This window comes from Trematomus bernacchii, unplaced genomic scaffold (genome assembly GCF_902827165.1).
Source record: "Trematomus bernacchii unplaced genomic scaffold, fTreBer1.1, whole genome shotgun sequence".
NCBI lineage: Eukaryota > Metazoa > Chordata > Actinopteri > Perciformes > Nototheniidae > Trematomus > Trematomus bernacchii.
Genome location: NW_022987686.1, coordinates 400,923 through 426,125, shown reverse-complemented (window position 1 = coordinate 426,125; position 25,203 = coordinate 400,923). Strand labels below are relative to the sequence as shown.

Here is a 25,203-nt window from a genome sequence, read left to right as displayed (position 1 = left end):
AAAGACGGATGTTTTTTACGCCCTACTCGTGGTATCAATGCATTCCATGTAATTGCTAAGTTAATATCAATAAAAACAAGCTAAAAAAATACATGTTTGCTGCCTATCTGTGCCTTCAATTTTGAAATAGGCAAGGAAACCAAAATGTTTTCAAAAATATTCCAGGGCCAATTCCATCTCAAATTATACATATTGTTGTATATTAGTACATTGAACTCGTTATTTATTCTAATCAGACATATAAACACACAAAGAAAGTGACTTTATTCAAACAGAGGAGCTTTCAGGAGCGTTACCTCCACCCTTAGGCGGTGGGTGGGGTACCATTTTACTGACATGTCTGGTAAAGCTCATTATTTAGCAGCTGGTATCAGAGAGTGAGGTCATGCATGTATACCGCTTCTCTTTTTATGAGAAGATGTCATCTGCAGAGGCAATGTGTGTGTCTGAGTCAGAGGGATTCATTTGACAGGCTTCCACGGAAGAAGACGATTCTCAGTTCCTTAAACGTCGGATTTTGGGGAGTTGCCATTATGTCCGTTTAAAACAGTGTTAATTCATGAGGTCATTTTTTATTTCTGACAACCAAGATCACAGTTTTGATGACATGTCCACACTGCGCGTCACTGGAAATTTGAACTCAATATAACCTCTCTGGTAGTGACACCTTCTGTAGAATTTGACTGTTTTAGATTGAATGATATCTGGAAAAACAAAATATTAATATTATAGAGAATGATGACAGCCATCCACCCACACATGATAACCCACAGATAACAGATAACGGCAGTATGAATGACTTAATTTTATGAACAATCAAGATCAAACAGCTTCTGTTTAGAAATAGTAACTCACACTCAGTGATTAGCTCTGTTAGGATCTTCTCAAAAGATATACAGTACACAATATTTGTATTTTTCATGAACTGAAAATGCAATGAAAGCTATCAAATTAGACTAAGGAATAAATATGTACGCCTTAGTAATAGAAGAGGTCAACTATATCTGCCACTGATCCTATACAATTAAATGAACTAAGTGACAACAGCACAAGTCTAACACCTCGCTAGGGCCACCTAGAGGCTGACAGGTTTGTTACCTCCCAGAGAAAAAGCATTGGATAGATGAAGATTACTATTTATTTGCACTATATTTGTCTGTTTATCTGTGTTTTGTGTTGCACTGTTGGAGAAGCCTGTGACACAAGATTTTCATCAACATACCTATACTGTAGCTATGTTCGTTTGACAAATAAAGAACCTTGAACCTTGAAGCAAGAGAATCTAAGAAAATGCTAATGGCTCTGCAAAAAATGTAAAGATTATCCTGAGGAAAAGCCTGTGAGAGGGCTCAGCTCAATCAAAGAGGTGTATTCCCTTCAGTATTAATGATCTTAGCCAATTAAATGACAAATTGTCAGCTAAATTATGATTTATATACATGAAAAGTGTACATTTCAGCCTGAAACTGTGGGGAAATGGTGGCAAGTCAAAAGGGAAACTTTGAGCTGACAGTGTCACGACAAATAAGGTCAGGTCAAAATGTTCCTCCCCAAAATATGAAGGCAGTTTGAAGAAGCTTAATGGCTGACTAACAGCGCCACCCTTAGGCCCAGGAGTATCAAATATGTTGAATGTTTTTGATCTATATGTTGTGTTATAGTGTAAAGCAAATATACCCATTCATTCAAATTGCACACATTTATTAGGTAACACTTTATAAATAAAGCATCCTTTGTAAAGGATTGTAGCTCAAATTAAAAAATTGTCAATAATTACTCATTTTAAGGTAATAATTCCAAGTTAAAATACTTTTTGTTCAGGATTGCTAGACATGAAAAAACCCTATAAATTACTTAAGTAGTCCTAGAAAAGACAACTTAAAGTGGACCTATCATGCTATATTTGAATAATATAGTGTAGGACCATACCTATATAAGGCATATTTATACTTTGTTTTTTCAAAATACCAAACAGATCATGCATTTTAGCCATGCCTCATTTCGCTCAATTTGCATTGTTTTAGCTCTGTTTTTGCAAGGGCTGATTCTGTGAGAACAGCACCATCTACTGGCCTGGCATATGTACTACAGCGTCTCCAGCGCTTTCGAACGGCAATGGCCGTGCCTGTCTCCTCCTGATTGGTGGAGTTGGCCCAATAGCCGTAGCGCCACCGTCCTGACAGTGTTCAAATCTGGATCAGTTTTTATCAGATCCGTTGCAGCCCCTTTTTTAGAGATTTGGGTATGGAGGAAAATAGAGAGGGTTGTGTTTTCTGACACTTGGTGAGTTCCCTGGAACACCGGGGACACATATTCATGAATAAAAGACGTACAAAAGTGCATTTTGCATGATAGGTCCCCTTTAACTAATGTGCATTTAAAGAAAAGAGGAATAGTTTTGGCGAAAACTAAAAAGGTACCATGGGGTACAGGAATTAGTTTTGGTTTCAAGACCCTGGTTCACGGAGGACACCAAAAAAGTCCTCGAAAGACAAGGTAAACTTAACTATGTGCATTTAAAAATAAAAAAGAGGAATAGTTTCGGCGAAAACGAAAAGGTACCATGGGGTCAGATTATAATTTTCCAAAGGGGGGTTCGTTCAGATGTGTGTATCTCACACTGCAGTGTAACTGTAATTCATGTATCTTTGCTTTTAAATTAGTGTTTTTAGATATCATTTCATAATATGTTTCTTAAATGCTATTAATGTCTTTCATTTTTGTAAAGTAAAGTAAAGTAAAGTAAAGTAAAGTGCCTTGCCTTGCCTTGCTAAACAGAAACAGATTACAAACTCCTGCCCAGGTTTGGGAAGTAACGGATTACGGTACATGTAACGAGTTTACGTAATCAGGACACCAAAAAAAGGTAACTGTATTACATTTACAAAAAACAAGTAGTCAGATTACTGTTATATTTAACAAAGAAATAGAGATTAATTGCAGGATTACAGTGTTACAATACATCATGAAATAAAGATCCATGTATTATATGTAGATGTACTGAATTAATTGTTTTTATGGGTTATATTTAGGCTACTTTCATTCTTCTTTATATTAAATACATGTCTTTTTTAGTGCAGTAGGTAGACACCTGATTTATTTAACAAAAATAGAGTCTATGCTTTTGATTGATGTATTAAGTTTGACATGTAACTAGCTATTGTAGTTAAATGTGTATCCCCCCCCTTATGTGCCCCATTCATTGGTCCATTCATTGGTACTAGTCCTACAACTATACCCTGAAAAATGCTTGAGGGTGGGAATAATAGAAACATCTTTTGGGGGGGGGGGGTGCATGTTATGACAGGCCTGGTTATCACAATATGCCCCCCCTTAATATCTTACAAAATAAAAGGGTCACATTCATGAAACTTGCTCCATTCATTGGTACTAGTCCTACAACTATACCCTGAAAAATGCTTGAGGGTGGGATTAATAGAAACATCTTTTTGGGTGGGGTGCATTTTATGATAGGCCAGATTCAGAATGACAAAGATCCTCAGTGAAGCACAAGCCCATGTTTCTCACTAAATTGTAAATACAATTTATAAAAAAGATCAGTTCAATGCAGCTAATGTCGTCTCAGTGTTATTGCATGATGTTAAAATTGGTTTGCCATGAATTTAGTGATGGATTGTAAACATTTGAAATGTAGCATTTAAGTGTTTCTCAGTTACAAGGTTGTTGTTTTAATAAATCAGACACTGATGGTGCAGCACTGTACTGTACCTCTTTATATAGGCATTTTTTCCCTAACAATTTTTTTTTGCGCTGATCAGGGGGTACTTGGCTGAATTCTTTTTTCAAAGGGGGTACATTATTGAAAAAAGTTTGAGAACCACTGCTCTAAAGTACCGCAGTCTCTTCTCCTAAGTCCTTTTGAATTCTCCTATCCACTATCCCTTAACCCCATGACGTTTCACTCAGAGGTCAAGGAATAGACGATAGGGTTAGACGTTAGGAGCTGATTTTTTGATTATCCGACCGTAACCCCTCCCCTTTCTCGCCTCCGTCCTGGGGGAGGGCGCTAGTTCTCAGCATGTTCAGGCGGAAGTAGACGGCTCAGAGCTGCGGAACCTTCCTTCCACAGTAATTTCTCACGCCACATCCGCCCGGACCCTTGGTAAACAACCGGCACACTGTGAGCCTCACACCCCCAGACCCAAACACCCACAACATGGATTTCTCTATCCGGGCCGCGAACGTGGAGGACTGCAAGGACATCGCGCGGATGATCGTGGTGAGGCGGCACGTGCACAGATATAGTGACTCACGGGTTTACGTCAGTGCATAATGCATAAATACAACACGATTTAGCTGTTATTGGATAATGGGCATTTCATTATTGGTGTTATTGAAGCGCACAAGCACAAGCAGGGTTGGGGGGGTTACTGTACAAATGTAATCCGTTACAATAACTAGTCACATGTCAAGAAATGTAATCAGTAACGTCATCTGAGTATCAAAATATAACAGTAAAGTAACCTTACTTTTGGATAACCTCAATATCAAATGCAATGCAAATACAAACATGATAAAACAAATAACAATAAGGTGTTTTTTTACTAATGTGTATTATGTAAGACAACCACAATGTGTCCTTAGAAAAGAAGAAACCAAGATATTTCGTATAAAAAGTGTCATTTTAAACTACATGTTTTAGTTTTAATACAGTATTTTTGAATAATAAATCAGGTATAAAGAACTATATTTGAATGAGAGTAGCCTAGATAAAAACCAAAATAAAATTATTGTCATGTTATAGGATGTTTTAAGGTGAAGGAATTGGTATTTGTGATATTTCAGAAGTAATAATAAATGATGGGTCTTTTTATTTGTTCACAGGAGTTGGCTGAATATGAGAAAGTGGCAGACCATGTGAAAGTCACACAGAGAGGTACTGTATTAACAACGGTTTAAAAATAACCCTTTATTGCTCTCCCTTATGATTAAATGTTTATGACCTTCATTAATAAACAAGGTGATATCCAGAGGCCATACAATGTTTCCAGCAGAGATGGATAGTTCCCATTGACCTTGGATAGAGTACTGTCTCACAACAACGTCCATTTTGTAGCCTTCCTGGAGCTTTCAATGATATTGCATTGTTTCCATCAGCAGAAAGACTTTAAGACATTTTGAACAAACCGATTTGTTAAGTTTATTTTTTTCTGTTTCCTTTTCCCGTGGTTGCAATATTACACATTGTAACCATTGACATTTTTACGTTGAGTTGTTCACTTAGGAATATAACATAATGTTACGTAACATACTAATTTCTCCTTATATTTATCTTAACTAGGGATGTCCCGATCACCTTTTTTTGCTCCCGATCCGATTCCGATCATTTGATTTTGACAATTTGCCGATACCGATTTTTCCCGATCCGATCTTTATGCAATGCATTAAGAGAAAAAAAAGGTAACAGATAACGGCTGGTCATCCAACGCGATGAATTCAGCTATCTTGGCTGTTATTTGTTTGGCCTTTTCACTGTTCTGGGGCAGTTTGGTTGTTTCAGTGCCGTTACCTGAGTGGCCGCTGTGTACTCGTCGTGTTGTTGTTGGTGTTTGTATTAGATTGGTCGTGTTGAACGTAGCTCTGTTCTTTCCACCACGCGGATCCTCCGCCTTGCAAACATTGCATCTGGCTGTTACACTGCCTTCGCTTTCAATTTTATAATACTTCCAAACTCCTGACATTTTCTCTGTCCCGACTCCCGAGGCACCAGCTGAACGTAGCCTCTTGTTAGCTTACTGCTACTATTAGACACTGCGCCCACTCTGTTGCCAGATTTGAGAGAAATAAGCAACCAGGTCTATGAAAACAAGCCCAAAAGAACTAACACATACATGATGTTGTGTAATTTTAAACCAAAACTAAGGCCTCAGGATGACTTTAAGACGTGAACATGGTCATTTTTGTTTTGTAACATTAAATAAAATAATTAAAATATTTTATAAAAAAAAAAAAAAAAAAAATTCCCGATCCCCGATTTTTTTCTGCCGATTCCGATCTTTTGAAAATCACGTGATCGGCTCCAATCCCCGATCACGTGATCGGATCGGGACATCTCTAATCTTAACCACCATGCTGTGAGCCTCAGGCCACAGCTAGCAGGATGTTTGTTTGTACATAGACTGTTTACCTGTTTATTTGCACACTAACGGTTTGTGTGTCTGCATTACCATTGTTTTAGCTCATAGAAACAGCATTTAGTAAGTCAACAGATACTTTTGTTCCTTCATGTAAATGTCCTATATTGGTTGTGTTGTTGTACATTGCTCAACTGCTAGTAACCTGCATTTCAATCATGTAACAGTAGCATATTAGCCTAACCCTTCCCATGAGTTCATTTTAAACAATTCCATAACTTGAAATAAACCCAAAGTATGACTTTATTTTCTGGATGAACCATCAACAGTATATCCTATAGAAGTATCTTTGTATTTTATGTGCAGACTTGGAGCAGGACGGCTTTTCCAAGAACCCGTTCTTCCATGGGATCGTCGCTGAAGTGCCTGAACAGCACAAAACCAAAGAAGGTGAGGGGAACCATCAAGAGCCTAGTTTCATCCTACTTCACTACTCACAAAGCATTATGTTAATGTCTGAGCGAGGGAGCTATTTGCATACAAACTGAAAAAAAGATCACACAATTATCCCATGAATTAGAATCGGTACACTACACCTCTTAGTGATGTATTAGCAGGTCGTTTTATCACCTCAATAAAGCCTGATGGAACAACATGCTTTAACATGTTCGTACAGAAAAACCCGAGCAGCAGGTTTCCTTTGTGCTCAGCCAATCAGTTTGAGCCTTTTCCCCCTGCTCAAAGTGGCTAAAGTAAATATAATATATACCGTACATCTAGCCAAATAGGATTATAAGTGTGGACTGTAGCAAGAAACAACAAATTGTTGTACATGCTTGTTTGCTTTTTGAGTAGTTTTGTGTTGTAAAATAAAGAGGAGAGACAATTCCAATGCACTTATAAAGAAACTATTCAACCACAAGTGACATTATTGTGACAATACAAAGGTCTCTGAGGTGCTCTATCAGCTTCTAGAGCAACTGTTTAGAAGCTAATTATTACTGCGAGTCCAAAAGTCCATTTCAATTGGTAATCTCAGAGTGGTCTCACAAAGCTATTGTTGAATTTAGATATCTTTCCATTGAAGTTGTGTTTCTGACAAACTAGTGAATCCAATATTTAGTAAGAAATGTTATAAATCGCAGTTTGGCGAGTGAACCAAAGCAGCAACGCTGGGTGTGGTCGAACCAAAACAACGAACCGACAGACACTAAAACGCCCCGCAGTCAGGTGATAACTAATGTCATTTATCAACTATTACTATAAAAAATAAGGGCAGCTTAATGCACCTTTGATGAATATTAGTGCTCATAGCTACAATTTGATAGCAGGAAAAGAACAGGTGTAATGTTTCTTAAATAAGTGAGAAACACGTGCTATAGAGATGCTGCATTTAACACTTGTTGCCCCCCAGTTACTGAGTTCGTCAATCTGTATTCATTAGCTGTGTGACCACCAGCCTGCAGATGAGGCCTGTTTCCTTACACAGTTTATATAACCAGGTTAACACACTGCTTTTCCACACAGTAATGAGAACATTAACATGCGCTAACTTGTGAATGCCATGTTGAAATCTAGCCGATTAGCAGCAAGTTGAACAAGACTTTTACAATGCTTGTGACAGGCTGCTAGATCCTGACAGTCCACGTTAACGTGTTTTTTTCATCAATAGTCTTAATTCTGTGAAGTTGTGGTCAAATGTTTTTTTGGATATGTGATGCCTTAGTTATATACCTTGGAAATATAAATGATTTTGTCTCTGAAATAATAGATTGTATGCCAAAACATCCTCAATCATAAGTAAGAAGGCAGTAACAAGAAGTTGTTAAAACTGAACTCCCCTTTTATAGATAAATTGTTAAAAATTATAAGAGAGATATATACTATGGTATGATGTTCCTGGCGTGCTGACTTTTCTCTTTTCTGTTTTCTTCTTTTAGGCCATACAAAAATCGGATATGCACTCTACTTCTACTCCTACAGCTCATGGTCAGGCAGAGCTGTTTATATGGAGGACTTGTACGTGATGCCTGAGTTCAGAGGTACAGCAAATTGTCTTAAAAATAGTCATATTATTATTGTTATACAGTAAGCAGAGTGGCATGGTAAAAACAAGACTCACATTTAAAGAAATTTGACTTCATGTGCAGGAAACTCTGGAGTAATTCATGGTATCTTTCTTTCAGGAAAAAGCATTGGTAAAGCACTAATGAGCAAAGTAGCACAGGTGAGTAAAACATTAGCCCAAAGTTTGGCACTGACAGTAAATATATGTTCTATGGAAGGTGGACTTTGTGCCCTTTCTCTTGCAGAATAATGAATGACATGTCTTGCAGTTTAGATACTTTCCAATACCTAATGTCAGCACAGCCGTACTCATGTCTATGTTTCTGCTCCTTTAGCTGGGCCTAGCTGCCGGCTGCAACCAGCTCAACTTCACCGTCCTGGACTGGAACAAACCATCTCTGGACTTTTACCTCAGCCAGGGAAGCTTCGACATCACGGCTGACATGGGCTACCACTGTATGCGCTGCGAGGGCGAGGCGCTGGAGCACCTGGCCCAGCCCTAACCCAACGCCGGACAGGTTGACCTTTGCAGCCGTGAGGTCACACAGTGCAGGGATAGAGCTCCACTCAGCGGCCCTGTTCCAAAACTCGACAATGACAATCAAAAAGCAGATCATTTAAAAATATTGACTGTTTGATAAGCCCCCCTTTATTACTGTTACTAAGCCTATAACGTTTTTAATGTTAGCACAATAATATAGATGGCGGATTTCAACATTTTAAACAACTATTTCACATAGCGGGAATCAAAAGCAGGATTCACACACTTAAAGCAGATGATTGTCAATGTTATTGGCTTCTCAAATCACAACAACTACTGTGTAATAACAACTAGCAGTTATGTTAGCTGTAGTTAGCATCATCTTATTAGCTTGTACTGTCTGCATTACTTAACTAGCATCAGTTCACTAGATTTGCTGGAATTAAACGTTCCCAAATCCAATAAGGAACAGGACAGGAGCGCTAACGTTAGCATAAACTATATCAGATATGGCTACCACACCATACTTAACTTGTAATCCCGCAGTTAGTTAGTATGCACGTGAGCTTTTAGATGTAATGCTCAGTTACTACTGGTAGTAGCTAGTTAGCCAGGCATGCTAACAATTAAAGCTAACATTGGTGTTTCCGCATTTAGGATAAAAACTAAAAAAGACACAGCCTTCCAAACTCTTAACGTACGAGGTAATGCTCTTGCTTCGCACTGCACATACATAAACATCTACCGCCCATGCCTTGTTCTGTGAAAAGGGGTTTAGCAACCTATCAATTTACTTATTAGTTGGAAGTATTGGAACGGGGCCTATGCAATACATTTAAAAAGTACATAACTAATAAATGAAGTATGTGTTTTGTGGTTTTCCCTTGTCATATGTTATGACCCAGAGCACCTTTAAAAATAATTACTCTAGAAATGAAATCCTTGTTTTTGCACAATAATCCCAAAAACTGTTTATGCATTAAAAAGCCAAGATGTGCTGTATGTGTGTCACTGTAAGACTGTTAGAAAAGAGTCCCTTTAAATGTATAATAATCTATAAGAACTAGTCACTCCTGTTGTCTTCCAGATGAAGAGTGCTGTAAAGCTGTTGTGAAGCACAATCCTGCACTGTCTTCCTTCCTATGTATGTACTAAGGGATGAAATTGTGGAGTAAATGAATCAGTTAAACCTTCTTCCATGCAGCCAAACAACCAACTCTTTGGGCTCCTTTCAAAGAAATGAGCTTCGAAATCAGACAAAAGAAAAAGCCATCTGGTGGAATTTGAAAAATAAAAGTCTTGGACGGCTCAGTCCCTGTCTTTGAACCTGTCATGCTAAAAGGAAAAAGGGCATTATTGTGGTTTGCATTTCTGTTTCATATCCAGTATCTGTTTTGTTTTTTTAAAGACGGCCTTCTGTATCATTTCCAGCAGTATAATGAAAACAGTCTGAGTTGTGGGTTAAATTTAGTTTGTTTTCGCTCACTCTAAACAAGTTAGAACCACTGACCCTGCTTTGTGGGTTTTGCAATTTGCATTTCATTTCATACTTTGTTTACAAAATAATTGAGTGAAGAATGCACAGTTTTTTTCAGATTTGGGACATTGGGTTGGAAAATACGTTCCTCTCATGACTGCATTTTAAGTGCCGTCATTGTTCTATCAAGAGTGCATGCCTCACAAAATCAATAGACTCCGAGGGAACATGAAGATATTTATAAATGTTCCTGTCGGCAGCTTCCCATCAGAAACCAGAACCAGAGCCTTAAATTATACAACTTGAGGATTTGTTCCCAACATGGATTCCTAAGAGAGTTTCACAAATTCCTCGTGAGAAACTTTTGCAATAAAACACGCATTGAAGAGCAACTTGGGCTAAAAAACATGACTAAATGTTAGGGGGTTTATTCCGATTTTAATGTGCAGGGTATTTGGTTGTTCGACACGGTGCACAATGTTGATGTTTTGAGCACAGTTGCACAATTGAAGTGCTGTTAAGTTGTCACAAAGAACCTAAGTGCAGTAATACATGTTTTTGCCAGCAGAGAAAAAGTTGTAATGTGTCTGAAATGTTTGAATAATAAAGATGTAATATTAAGGTGCAAAAAGTGTTTAGTGCCATGGTTTCTCCTATACACGTGCTTATGGATTTAATTACATATTTATAAAAAAAATATTAAAATATACAATACCTAAACATACATTCAAAAAAATTATTTGGAAAAATAACTACTTGAAATATATAGTATTATATGGTATACGCTTAAAAGAAAGAACATTTATTTATCAAAAAGGGAAACTTTAGGCAGAGTGCCATTTCCTTCAACCTACAGGGGGCCTACTAACACCATCTGTCCCTTTTGTTAAAAAAATTATAATTAAGATATCATTTTAGTCCTAAAGAAGCTCAGTTTATAGGTTTCTATAAGTGGTCAAATTAAGTAAATACAAATAATATTACCATAGTGTAGAAATCCTATGTTACAAATAAAAGTCCTGAATTACAAATTGTACTTAAGTTGAAAAACTAAACTAAAAGCATCCCTGAATGGCCCATTTCAGGATCATATTTTATATAACTGCATTATTATTATTAATAACTTATACTGTCATCACTTTTATGTGGCAGCTAGTAAATAAAGGCTTAATTCCAAGGACCTTATATAGCCTACTACATATTTTATTTGATGGCCACATTTTGTATTGTAAGTCAATATTAATTGTATGTAAAATACAGTAAAACAACAATATTGTATTAAAAAATACCAATGATAATTGTGCAATACATAGATTAAAGAACATAGTGTGGAATTTTTTACATGTCAGATTAAGCTATTGTTTTTTGGGGATATACATCAATAGTTTGCTTGATCATCCCCACCGGTTATTAACGATGCACTACCGCCCCCGTGCGGTTACAACCGGAAGTGCTGCACGCGTGACAGGCACATATTTCCAGGGCATGCAAGTTGATGAAAGTGTGTGCAGAAGCGGAGGAAGCCCCGGTGCGCCTCGTTTGTTTTTTCCTGCGCTCACATCGTTAGTTTTTACTGCGGACGCACGCGACTGTCACAATATCAAAGCACCGAGGAAAGTTTACTCCAAGTCTCCGGGTGTGTGTGTGTGCGCGTGTGTGTTGGATCTCATGTGTGTGCTCAGTCTGTCTGTCTAATAGTGACCCCCCAGCGCGGTGTTTAAAGGGAAGACAAGAGAGCTGAGTCAACGAATCGCAGGCAGAAGGATGCAACAGTTCATGTGCGCAGCTTGCACTTTTCTTGCGATTGGACGTAGTTGGAGGATGTGGAGGAAAAGATCGGGAACCCTCATCTATTAGACACAATCCTGAGATAAACAGGAAAGATCGACGCGTGAAAAGCATACTCTGTCCACTTGTTTCTCAGCCAATAATGGACATTTAGACACTTTGGAGGGACTTCATGCTCTGCTGGAATGAAGTGGCAGTGGGGGTTCGGCGGTGAGTAGCAGTCTGATCTGCACCCAACATGCATCGCATTCTGCAGAGGAGGAGAGTGCGCAAGCTGCGGGTCTTCTGGACTTCTCTGGCCCTGGTGGCTCTGTCCCTGGCCGCCTGCAGCGCGCTGTTCACGGCGTGGACTTGGAGACAAACGCGGGACCTGTCTCAGTCCTTCAAGATCCTGCAGGACCGAATAGAGCAGGTTTGTATTTTGCATTCTTACGCATAGCATGCATACTCGCACCGAGAGTAATATTTACAACCCCGCGACCACTTCAGAGCTTTAAGTGTTTTATTATGTAACTTTTTGTGTGTGGCTGCGGTTACGGGAATGTTTGCGGGGGGTGTATGGAAAAATGCAAGTCCACACTTCACCCCCTCCTCCTCCTCTCTCCCCCCCTTGCACGTACTCTATTATATTGCACCATTTCTCTACTTGGCACTTTTATTGCTTACCAATAAGTGCAGTCAGGTTGTGTGGAGTTACTGCTTATTTCTGTGTCCACCCCCCTCTGCTGCTGCCCCCGCCATGTTTAATTACTCTGGTGCCAGTTGTGCTGCAGTTTTATCTCAATTTACTGGAAAGCCTCAACTATTTGGCTTTGTTAGCACTTTGTACTGACTGCGCAGAGGCTCGGTGATAAAGTGAGGCAAGTGTAAAGCATTTGCAACATGCAAAGCTTTCTTATTCACAGGTTAGGATGTAAATCAGTGCTGAACTCTGTGCAATCTCATGCATAGTGCAGTTTTAAGACTTCTTGCACTTGCAGAAAATTCTAAACGAGGTTGCATCACACATTATTATTCCAAAAAGCAGCCAAAAAGGAGCTGATGGAAACTCTTCTGGTTTCAAGTTCACAGTATTTACAAAACCTAGTTGCACTGGATTTGAGATCAGAAGGACAGGTCGGCTGTGTGTGACGTTGACAGGCCCACACACACACACACACACAACACACACACACACACACACACACACACACACACACACACACACACACACACACACACACACACACACACACACACACACACACACACACACACACACACACACACACACACACACACACACACACACACCCCAAATTGGACACGTGGAGTGTTGATGCTGGAGCTTTTCCCAAGGGGCCCCCGTTCTGTCCATTTGACCGTTGGCCAACTCCTGATGAGAGCCAGTGAGTGAACGTCTGGAGAGCGAAGAGCAAGTCGCTGCCTCCATTTCCACAGTAGCAGTACATTTAAACAGACTATCCCGAGCCACTATCCCTCTTGCTTCATCTAAGGCCTTCTTCGGTCACTCAGGCCCCCTGCCAAAGATTTGTAAACTTTGATAGCTCGACAAAAAACTATTTATTTCTCAGAAACAGGAGTAAAGATGCGAGGAATGCCAAGCACTAAAACCATGCATTAGATGTCGCAACGCGTCTCTGAGGAAGTGGTAGACCTATTCTAATGCGAGGGGCAGCATACTGGAAGAGAGGAGCCTGTTTATGTGGCTGTCTGGCTGGGAAAGGCCGTCTGTGGCTGCGTTGGAGCGGTGCCAGAAAAAAGTCATAATAAACTTATTGGACATTTGTTAATGGTGCGTTTTTTCTCTCTCTTTCAACAGGTTAACACACAGAGGAAGGCCATTGTTCAGCTCATTCTGGAGAAGAGAGAGCTGCTGGTCGGGCACAGAGTGAAAAGAAACGGTACTCTTACTTCCACACCAATAACATATAGAAGCTTTGCCCCAAATCACCACAGACACAATGCCCTCGCCTCTGCTCTGTTGTTTTCTTTGGGAAGGACATTTGACACAAACGCTGGCACCACATGCCACTTTGGTCAGGTCTAGCGGGCCACAGGCACAACCCGCTGCTAAAAGTTGACACAGGATAAAGTAGGCAGCTGGATTTCAGAAATTACAGGTCTGACCGGCGCGGCCTCAGAGCCCAGGAAACCAGCTGGCGCGGGACGGAGGCCTTGTTGCACGCTTTTGGCCAATGATATAAGATTTTTTTTCGTTCCCCTCCGAGCACACGACTAACACAGCTATGATTTGTTGTGAAAGCGGTGATATTTGATGACCTATCATTGCAGTATTTATAGCGGCTGCTTGCGTCACCGTCACGGGTTTCTGCTTGATGGTTCACATTGTCCGCGAGTGAACCCTCACAGGCTGGATTCCTGACAAAAGGATTCATTTAGAGAGCTGCGTGTCTCACCAAAGTATCTATTTATATCCTGCTGATATTGGCTTTTTTCTTTCCCAACCGATACCTGCATTTGTGCCTGTAATTCATAGGGCTAACAGCTTTTTCCAGTTTGTGGAAAGTTGACCACCGCGGTGCAGCGTTTCAGCCGCACACTGCCGTTATGTTCTCTCCTGATGACTGACAGCTTAAGTCAGGAAACTCTGGCCAGCCTGAGGGCTTTACACTCGGCCATAGCAAATCCTAAATCTACAGGGTCACCCACCTGCGAGTTATTTTAGCAGGGACTTAATATTCCTGTGCGATCGGAGGGGGCCCCGGTGTTTGGCCACTCCGTCTCCAAACATAAAGAATGTACTTCTTAGTTACGCGCAGTATTGGAGTTGTATCTGTGTCTGAAATCGCTCCCTTTAGGCTAAAATAAACCGTTAGTGAGTAACAAGAGCAGGCATTCTGCTGCTTTGGCCTCTTAGTGTTTTATTTATTGTATTTATCTGAGTAGCTGTTGCTTCACTTCTTAATCGACTATTTCGGGTCACAGAAGAGCCAGAGACCTTTTTGCCTCTCTTTTTCCAGCACTTCATTTCTCTTATTAAACGTTTTTAGCTCTCGCATGCTTCATTTAATGCCTTCACTTTCCCCCTGTCTATCTTGTGTTTGTCTGCCCCCCCCCCCCTCCACACACAGCTCTCCATCCTCCCTTACTCTATCTCGCCTCTTTTCTTTTTGTATTTTCTAGATGACTGCGACCAGCTGGCACTAAGATTAGCCCCTAAAGGCAAAAAAGGCACACTCCTTTGACTGAAAATAACAGTTTGAGGAAATATTTTTGAAGCACGTGACAGGAAATCCTTTGCCCATCTGCTAATCCCGTTTTAAAAAAAGAGCCAGGTTTAATCTTAAAGACCGCAAATTAACACATGCTATTAGACAGATACAGATGGGAATGATTGTTTTATAAAAAAAAAACAGACGTATTTCTTCTCTGCCATTCATATTCTGTCTCTGCTTGCCTTTCCGAAGGGGGGGCGCTGCGAGGGAGGAATGGAAATGGAAAGAAAGCGGCGTCTCATTTCGAGAGTAAGTAGCTTGGCAGATCCCTTATAGCCGTCTCGTGTAGCATCTGCAGAAGTGGTTTCAATCATATACCCCTATACGATTGCACTCGTAAAATCTTAATTGACTTTCCCTTTTCCTTCTCTTTCAATGTCTCCGTTACATTCCACCAGTAACCAAAGTCTCCTCTCAGCAAGGTAAGTCGTAAAAGTGACGGATGGAAGATAATCTGTGACATTTTTGTCTATGACATGATTAACCTCGAGTGTGTGTGTGTGTGTGTCAGTGGGAGAAGGTGGTGTGATAAAGGGTTGGGAAGAGAGGACCTTGAATATGACTAAAGCGGTGAAGTACAACAAGGAACTCGGCATCTTCACTGTGGAGAAAGCTGGCGTCTACTTCCTGTTCTGCCAGGTGAGTTTGTGCTGGGAGTTGTAGTTTATTTACAAAGGTCAACATCACTCAATTGCCAGGTAGTTAATGCTGGATCGGTGAGATTCTTTGATGATGTTGCCCACTTGCAATCAATAACCTTGCTGATTTTATGTAGTCCCTGTGGCGGAGATTAGATAATTGAACATGTAACGGGAAACAGTTTGTCTTTGTACCAAAATGTGGTAGGTATTGAGGAAGGTAACTGCACTATTTGGCACTGGTATCAAACTATTTGAGACGCTGCCCTGGGCCTGGATATTTTATTTTCCTTCACTTCGCTATCTTTGGGACGTTTTCGCGTGTCAACCTCCAATTGTATGCATGCATCCAAGAGAAGGCTATAGGAAATGGCAGACACAGCGCCAACAAATGCAAATGAACTAAGGTGAAACACCCAGCGGACAAAACTCTATCCAAAATGAGTGAATTTGGCGCTAGCTTTCACCAGCTAGCAACAACTTAACCCTGGTTGAGCCAGGGACAAAGGGCTCATTTTGAAAGTCATGTTCACAATCAATCGACAAAACCTTCCTATTCCAGAGGTAAAGTGGTGATGAAACGTTAGATTTCCTTCATGCAACTAAAGTGAATCAGTCTTTGGATGCAGCCCCACTTCTAAGTTTCCTTCCCTTAAGCGGCTTCATTAAAAACAGCCATTATTTTGTACAAACATGATGTACTGGTACTTATCATGTATTTTTGGAGAGGTGGATATCAGGTTTCGGGTAATCTCGGTTTTGTCAGGTTGACAGAAGTCTGGAGAAAATCTAGCCAAACGATAGCGGGGCCTCAGAAATCCCGAGGTAGGGTCGGTTAGTTTTCGTTGGAACGGTTGAGGAGAAACATGTTGTGCTGATGGTAATCTGCTCTGTCTCCTCAGGTGCTGTTCAACGAGCAGCAGTCTCAGTATGTGAAGCTGGACGTGGTGACCAGCGGCCAGAGGCCTCAGAAGCTGCAGTGCATCGAGGGCTACGGGACGACCCCCTCCGCCGGGCCCCACCCTTTCCACTTCCTGAAGCCGTGCCAGGTGTCCGGCCTGCTCCGATTGGACAAGGGCACGGAGCTGCAGGCTATCACAGGCTCTGCATTCAGACTCCACTCTCTGGGCAATCCCTCCGCCTCGCCTCACATCTTCAGCATCTTCAAAGTCAACTGAACTTTGGATCTTGTTCATACTAACTCAGAAGTCTTTGCACGGATGACATTTGGTCCGGGGCGTCCCATCACGCCGCTGCCTCTTTCCAAAGACCGTCATTTGAAAGACAAACATTTGTGGAAGTTGTTCTGGAATTTTTTCTCTTGACAGCTGTGCTGTTTTTCGAATGCAAAACGCAGACTTTTGGATTAAAACCAAAACCAGAAGAAGGTTGAAATTCCTCAATGCAAGTCTGCCGAGAGAACAGATGTGATGGAAGCCGATCTGCCGATTGAGCGCTTTATATAAACAGAAAAAACAAGATGTTCTTCGTAGCCTTTGTATCAATTAATTAATTGTGCTTTTTTTTTTATAAGACTGACAGTAAAGCTGTGCATGCACCTTCCACTTTTATATCACCGGTGCCTCAGGAAGCTGAGCGCACGTCTGAGTCGGATCTCGACACTATAAGTTGTCAACGGTATTTTATACAAAGCAGCGTCTGTGTGTGAAATCTAATTAATCAAACAAGTATACTGATTTTATGACTTTAACAATGCAATGTGTGTTCTTGAAATACTTTGTATATACTTCACTCATATTTTACTTGTTTTGAATAACGTGGATGTGAATTTGTGCTCTTTTCTAAAGGTCAAATCTGATTGTAAGGTATTTGTGTGTATAGCGTTGGCTTGACTTTTTGAAAGTACTTTTAGTAAGCAAAGCATACAGGTTTAAATGACATTTAACTGCCTTTGTTATCTGTTTGATGGTGCAATAACCATGTCTTGCAAATCATCAGATAATTGTTGATTTACCCTTAAAAGTCAGTGATTCAAAAGTATTGGAAAGGCCCTCATATGGCCAAGTAAAAGTAAATAAGACAAATAAAACATTTATTTTAAAGGACTGTTTTGGACTTTCAATGACTCAAATAATAAAGTTTCTCAAAGTCAGAAAGGAAACTTTTAGATTTGGGAAATCACTTTTTATCTTGTTTACATATTGAAAACTTTGCAGACAATAACTACAACATTCAAATTTTCGATTGACGGTCAAATGGGAAATGAAATCCAATATTTATTTACATTAAGCGTCTAATTTTGGTTCTCAGTCAGATTGTAAGACTGTAACTTCTTTATTTTGTACCTCTTTTTTAGATTGAAACTCATTCCATTTATCATATGCTGCTGCTTTCTGTAATATTCCCTGCTATTATACAAACAGTGTGTATTTCTAGAAGTGGGTTCAGCACTCCCACTCTTGTTTATAAGTAGTTTTTGTGGACGGACCGCATTGGTTTCTCCTCAGCACTTTACTGCAGCGAACGTAGTGTTTTTAATTGGAGCCAAAAATGTGTGTTTTCAGATGGAAAAATGTCAGATTTTGAAATGTAGACGTTATATCCTGTTGGTTTTCCTCATCGTTTTCCTCTTCCCTTTTTAGTCTCACTCATCCTCCCTACACCTCATATTTCCATGACAGCACGATAAGACCGCACACACACACACACTGAATCCCCTGAGTGTCCTCTGCACACGGCAGCCATCTAAATTTTCACTTCCTGAATCTGAACCTGACCACATAGCTGAAGGTCTTTGAGGAAAAACATGCCTCGTCCCCACACACACACACACACACACACACACACACACACACACACACACACACACACACACACACACACACACACACACACACACACACACACACACACACACACACACACCACACACACACACACACACACACACACACACACACACACACACACACACACACACACACACACACACACACACACACACACACACACACACACACACACACACACACATTCACACATGCACAGTATTACACACTTCCCTGACCCGATTCCTATTTTTTAAATGTCAAAGTTTATTATTGCGTTGTTGTGAAGTCTTGTGAAGAAGTTCTTTCTAAAATGATGATTTATGCAATGCGTGGGTGTTCTTTTCTTCTTAACTCACTTGTCATAAAAGTTGAATAAACTTTTTTGTTTATTTTGGAGAAGTTCCTTTAAGTATGTCGAAAAAAGTTGTCTTTTCCAGAATGAGTTATGTCTGCAAGTTTGATACCCATTAATTGCAATAATATATCAATATTGTTAAAGGGGCCCTATTATGCTCATTTTCAGATTGATGGGGTGTAAATGATAAATGGACTGTACTTATATAGCTCTTTATCAGGTCTTTTCGACCCCTCAAAGCCCTTTATATACTCCGAGTCATTCACCCATTCACACCTCATTCATGCAGAGCACTAGCACTTGATCTAGGGAAGCTACATTTGATACACGTTCACACACTGTTAGCCATCGGGAGCATCTCAGGGTTAAGTATCTTGCCCAAAGGATACATCGACATGTTGACTGAACGGGCTGGGATCGAACCCAAAGACGAACGCACTCCCTCACAGCCACAGTTGCCCCTAAGGTGTGTGGGAGAGAAACTCCCTTTGGAGGGAACTTTGGGATTTGGGACCATTTACATGCACACAAAACCTTTATAACACACTACAGGAAAGGGAAAACCCCCCAAAACTATAATAGGGCCCCTTTAATGAGGCCATCAGTGTGCACTTAATGGGAGTTGACTTGTCCACAAGGAACAATGGAGCTGAGATAACAGTGAATAGTAAATAAGGGAGCAGGCTGGCTTCTCATCTACTGTCATCATGAATCACTGACCATCTGATCCTGGAGTTTGTTGCCATGCATGTGTCACTGCATCGTCTTCACAGTCGCCCACATCAAGATCGTTCTGCTTTCACACCTCCTGTGCAGATTAACAGAGTTATTAGTCTCTGAAGCGGCTATTGGTTCCTTTTTTCTCGAGTATCTGAAGGAAATAGGTGTTACATTTCAGATTAAATATATGCAGGAAATGGGACAATTTGGGAAAAAGTGGAGCCTTAAATGTTGTTTTCCTCTCAATCTGCCTTTACATTAGATGAGTGTCAATTAAGAGAGAAACATTTATAAAGAGACTTTCAATTTATATCAAGTTGCATTTGCACACACTGGAAGATTTAAAACTCACATTGAACGAAAAACAAATAAAACAACCATACTCTTAGAAATGAAATGTAAGCATTAAATGCAAGCTTGTTCAATTCAATACACTTTAGGGTTTTGCTGCACACGTAGGCAGTCTTACATGGTCTGAAATGGTAGCCTAGGTTAGCCAATGTTAGCAATTGCACAGTTTTTGCAGCAAAGTCAGTTTTTCTGAAACATCATAGACTACATGCAACTGAGCTAAACAAAACATTTACTGCTTGGAAGCCTGTGCCTGCAACTGGTTATTGATCAATAAACAACCATCTTTTTCAGGAAAGTCTTACCAGTTAAGAGGACAAAACTCACAAAAATTAACCAACAATACACCAAAAGTGCCATGGACACCACGGCGGGTGGATCAAGTATTGATACTGTAAGCCAAGAACTAACCTGCCACTTTAACACAAGACCAAAACACAGAGGAAGAAGTACTCAGATGATTCACTTAAATAAAAGTAGCAAAACTAAAAGTACTCTGTTCCAAGTTGAAGTACTGCATTCAAAACTGTCCTCAAGTAGAAGTAAAAAAGTATTAGCATTAAAATATACGTAAAGTACCAAAAAAGTACTCAGTATGCAGAATGGCACATTTAAGCACCATATGTAAATGATTGTATTATAATTATTGATGCAATAATCTCTTCATCACTTGGTAAAAGTGGGGTTTATTTGAATGACTTTATATAATACTGGGTAGCTTAACCTATAATAGTATATAATCATGAATTAGTTGATTAAAAATGTATATTTGTAATCTAAATGTGCAAAGTAGCAAATAACTAAATCTGTAAAATAAAAGGTAGTGCAGTAAAAACTACATTTGTCTGCAAAATATCTCAGAGAGTATAAAGAAGGATAACGTGAAAATACTCAAGAAGAAAAGTACAAGTAGCCTACCTCAATGTTTTACTTGAGTAAATGTACTTAGGCTTTACATTACAGTAACATTGACAAAACATCACAAGGGCAGAAAACAGAGAGGTATAAACAATATTAACTCAACAGCAGCTACATACAGCCCACAAACACACGCAGAAAATAGACCCTAAACATGGCATAACATGGCATTTATGGGCATCACACACACCAATAATCACTATGCAATAGTGTGGTTGTTGACAGCGCCATGTTTGTACAGTGGTTTGTTGTTGTACTCACCGCGAAGTCCAACAGGAATTATAAAACGGACAAGTAAAATCAAGCAATCTGATTGGTTCTTAGCCGTGGTATACTGAGCGTATACCACGGGTAGAATTGTAAGTTACTTTTCAAAACAACTCAGTAACCCTCCGCGTCTGAGATAAACAGTATACAGTTGGGCCGAAAAGCAAACTGCTTGCTTCGCGTCGGGCCGAACCACGCCCCTTAGCTGTGATATAATGAGCATATACCACGGCCTGTCGTGAGCTATTGCTTAAATATAACCCGTCAACCCAGCCTCTTTCTTCCCAGGTTCTCAGACTCAAACTGCACAAATGTCCTCACCAATACATCACTGAATGTAAAATAAAATAAAAAGAGTAAACCCTGGAGTATCCGCCACCCGGCCAGGACAGCAAGGTAACCAAATCAAACAAACCCACATGGATGCCTGCAGGTGCATTATGGGTGTAGCTAAGACACTAGCTAAATGCTAACATTCTTCTTGTGCATTTATGCAAGTGAGGGATTCAGCTAAATGCTAATTAGCAATAGCTCAGCATGCTACCTTTCTGACAATGATACTACTGCAAGAAGTATTATTCAGAGCCTTTAGTGTACCAATACATTTATGTCAAAATACTCCATTACAAGTAAAAATCCTGCATTTAAAATCTCACTGTAGTTAAGTACAGTACAGTTAGAGTAAATGTACTTAATTACTTTCCACTTCTGCTAACATGCTAAAGTTTAGCAGGTGTAATTCTTACCATTTTCACACTTAGCTTTGAGCTACATTGGCTCATTAGCACAAAACACAGCTAAGGCTAGAGGGGGAACTAGATTTTATTTAAAATTTAAAATACAGAAAGCAGTATAATACTCCACTACATTAAAAGAGTATTCAACACATGTATATATATAAAAAAAAGAAAAAAAAAGTGAGTATTATCTGCAAAATGCGCTTCAAGTATCAAATGGAAAAAATAGCCTATACTCTGTAGTCAATCAGTCAGTCTATTTAAAAGAAAAAACCACACAGTGCTTTTTATCGTTTCATTCAGTTTTATTACAAACAGAAAAAAAAAGAAAGAAAAAAAAGGTGATGCGTCGTCACTGACAGGTTTCACTGCCATTTGAGCGGCACCACTACATACACAGTAACACAAGATACCCAGAAATGAACACAAAATCTGGAGAGAGGACAAAGTAAAAGTGAAAAAAAAAAATGTAAGTGCTTTAAACATTTTAGTTCAGGGGTTGCAAAAACATTTGTATATGTAACATAACTCATAACATGGTCTGAGACTACTTCCTGGGACGATAAGTGTATCATGTCTGGGATTTATGAGATAAATTAACCCCTACAGTAGCTATCGTTTTTAACTTAAAGCAGACTTGGATTTACAGGTTGACATCAGGTTCTAAATTCAGTTGAATGATTTTACATTTGTTCAGCTATGTTTATTAAGGCGATTTTTAATGATGCTTTATATAAAATGAGTTTCAAGCCTTTGATTTTCCAGATAATAACCGTGTATTTTTACTTGGGTTACATTGTATACATTATCTTTCTGCTCAAAGAGGCATTAAGGGTAACATCTGGCCTATTTTCTATATATGTCATTTGCAAGCCCCAAATCTAAAAAACAATTAAGAAAAACAAGTTTTCTTGCAATATATCTACCTCTGAAGTTAGCTCAACTTCTTCGTTTGCGTTCTCTTGTAATCATAGGACAAAACATTGCAAAAAAGGTGCGTTTGTGTGTTGCGCATACTGAATCGTTTTATTCCCGTTACAAAAAAAATGTATCTTTTGGTAGAAGCTCTTTCTCGAAAAGCAACAACGAGAACACAAAACGACAATAGTCATAATCATGAGAGTAAAAACACGAATGAGCTGCTTAAATATGCAAAGTATATCACAGGATTTTGTAGAAAGAAATAGAAACCTGGGGGGGCTAAAGAGGAGTGTTCAGGGTGATCAACAGGTTTAATAACACTGACTTGCTTTATGAAAAGGTTATAAACATTCATTGGAGGTTTCCCCAAAAAAAAATAGCATTGTAGCGAACCCCCAAAATACCTCAAAGCTCCTTACATAACTAGAACCAGGGAAGCGGCGGCAAATACCTAATGTGGTCAAACGAGTCCTGAATATAATTATCATATCATACCTTGCTGCATGTGTTTGTATCTGAACATGTATTCATCACTAAAAGAAATGAAAAAAGCTGTGCTTGGAGCTGCTCAGACTGAGAAACTGGGAGAATTATAAACAGTATTAAAACAACTGTAGGCACAGCTTGACACCATTTTTTTTCCCTTTCCACAAGACAGCTTTATTGTGATTAAAACATGCTTCAGGGGATGGAGTTTGAAATGATTTTAGTTTCACATGCAGCTTCCTGTCGAGGGGAGGAGGAGGAGGAAGGTTACATGGTCTATTGAGAGATCTAAAAGGTTTCTAGGGTTGAGGTGGGTTGAGCGTTGTGTGTGTGTGTGTGTGTGTGTGTGTGTGTGTGTGTGTGTGTGTGTGTGTGTGTGTGTGTGTGTGTGTGTGTGTGTGTGTGTGTGTGTGTGTGTGTGTGTGTGTGTGTGTGTGTGTGTGTGTGTGTGTGTGTGTGTGTAGATGAGGTTAGAAGCATCCCAAGAGGCCTGTGTGAAGAGGCCCCGCTTATGAGGAGTATAATGGTTTGAGGCAGACGAGAAAAGGTCACATGAAGTTAAGAGACAATATTGGAGTGTATGTACTGCAGGGCTGTGTGTGTGTGTGTGTGTGTGTGTGTGTGTGTGGACATTAAGTGCACATGTGCATGAGTGTGTGTAGTGTAGCTTGTCAGGGAAAGTTTTAGAAGCTCTGTCAATACGTTTTAATACTGGATGTGTTAGCGCAAAAACTTCCTTGAAGATATGTTTGCAGCAGATGGGTTTCCGTGTGTTTGTGTGTGTGTGTGTGTGTGTGTGTGTGTGTGTGTGTGTGTGTGTGAGAGTGTGTGTAGTCTAGTCGTCGATACAGATGACCTCTCCGCTGCGTTGCTCCCGGCGGTTTACTAGCAGCTCCGCTTCACGCTCCTTCTTTACAGACATGGGGGGCCCGTTCAACACTGCAGGGAGAGAGAGATCATCTGAGTCAGTTCAACATGAATTGGTCTTTGTTCTCCGTTCTTATCTGGAAAATTCTCTATGAACCATTGTTCTTACTCACACAGGATCACGCATTTGCAAGTAATACACACATTTAGAAAGTGTTTCAGAACGGCTATTGAACATCTTTTGGGAATTCATGAACCAAATGCCGAAAATCTCTTTTGAGAATGATGAATGTCCAGTAGGTTTCACGTCTGGGTATATACTATTAACACTAAACTACTACTATGGCATGATCTTAATTATACCAAGTAATCCAAGCAGATAGCAGGATTGTTTCCAATGGTGTGTCAAGGTTTAAAAAAGCCCAATTGTGCTTTATTTCCTTTAGTTTGTTGTATAGGTTTTGCTGCATGTAAATGGTCTGCACAAGCTAAAATCCCAAAGTCCCTTACAGAGAGAGTTTCTCACTTGTCTCACTTGTGCTAGCGCTACAACACATTGTAAGTGACAGGCTAAGGGACGGGACATATCTAAGCAGTTGACCAATCAACAGAGCCGACCTGCTGTTTCAGACAGAGGGTGAAAAGAGGTGCTGCAGCACAGGCAGTATGAGAAAGAGCTTTTTGAACATTAAAGCATGGAGACATGTCACAGTAGAGACACTAAATACAATTAAGAACCTGAAAATTAGTTATGGGGGCCCCTTTAAAAGTAGGTTTAGCACTTTTAACATCAACAAGTTATTAACAGGCAGTCGGGTAATTACAGTAAACCCTTCCAAATCCGAGGTTAAAAGTGCTTGTTGTTATGCACATTCTTATGAAAATGATAAGGAAAAAAACAAAAAACCTCCAAAAATTATTCTTGGCTAATTTTCTTTTCTATAGCTAGACAGAGACTAGCCAAAAAAACGTCTATTTTCAAAATTCTATTTTTTTAACTTTCT

General features: G+C 39.8%; 2 protein-coding genes across 2 annotated transcripts; both read left to right on the top strand.

Annotated features, from left to right (window-relative positions):
• Window positions 1-4,039: 4,039 nt before the first annotated feature.
• On the top strand, window positions 4,040-10,751 carry si:dkey-19b23.15 (diamine acetyltransferase 2). Its single transcript, XM_034136920.1, has 6 exons — window positions 4,040-4,240; window positions 4,846-4,897; window positions 6,462-6,545; window positions 8,036-8,137; window positions 8,282-8,322; window positions 8,498-10,751. Exons 1-6 carry the CDS (start codon window positions 4,178-4,180, stop codon window positions 8,663-8,665), a joined length of 510 nt encoding a protein of 169 aa, XP_033992811.1. The 5' UTR covers window positions 4,040-4,177; the 3' UTR covers window positions 8,666-10,751.
• Window positions 10,752-11,615: 864 nt separating this feature from the next.
• Window positions 11,616-17,852, top strand: tnfsf12 (TNF superfamily member 12). The gene is made up of 6 exons (XM_034136801.1): window positions 11,616-12,320; window positions 13,731-13,812; window positions 15,340-15,396; window positions 15,546-15,569; window positions 15,659-15,786; window positions 16,688-17,852. The coding sequence occupies exons 1-6, from the start codon at window positions 12,147-12,149 to the stop codon at window positions 16,961-16,963; spliced, it is 741 nt and encodes a 246-aa protein (XP_033992692.1). The 5' UTR covers window positions 11,616-12,146; the 3' UTR covers window positions 16,964-17,852.
• Window positions 17,853-25,203: the final 7,351 nt, after the last annotated feature.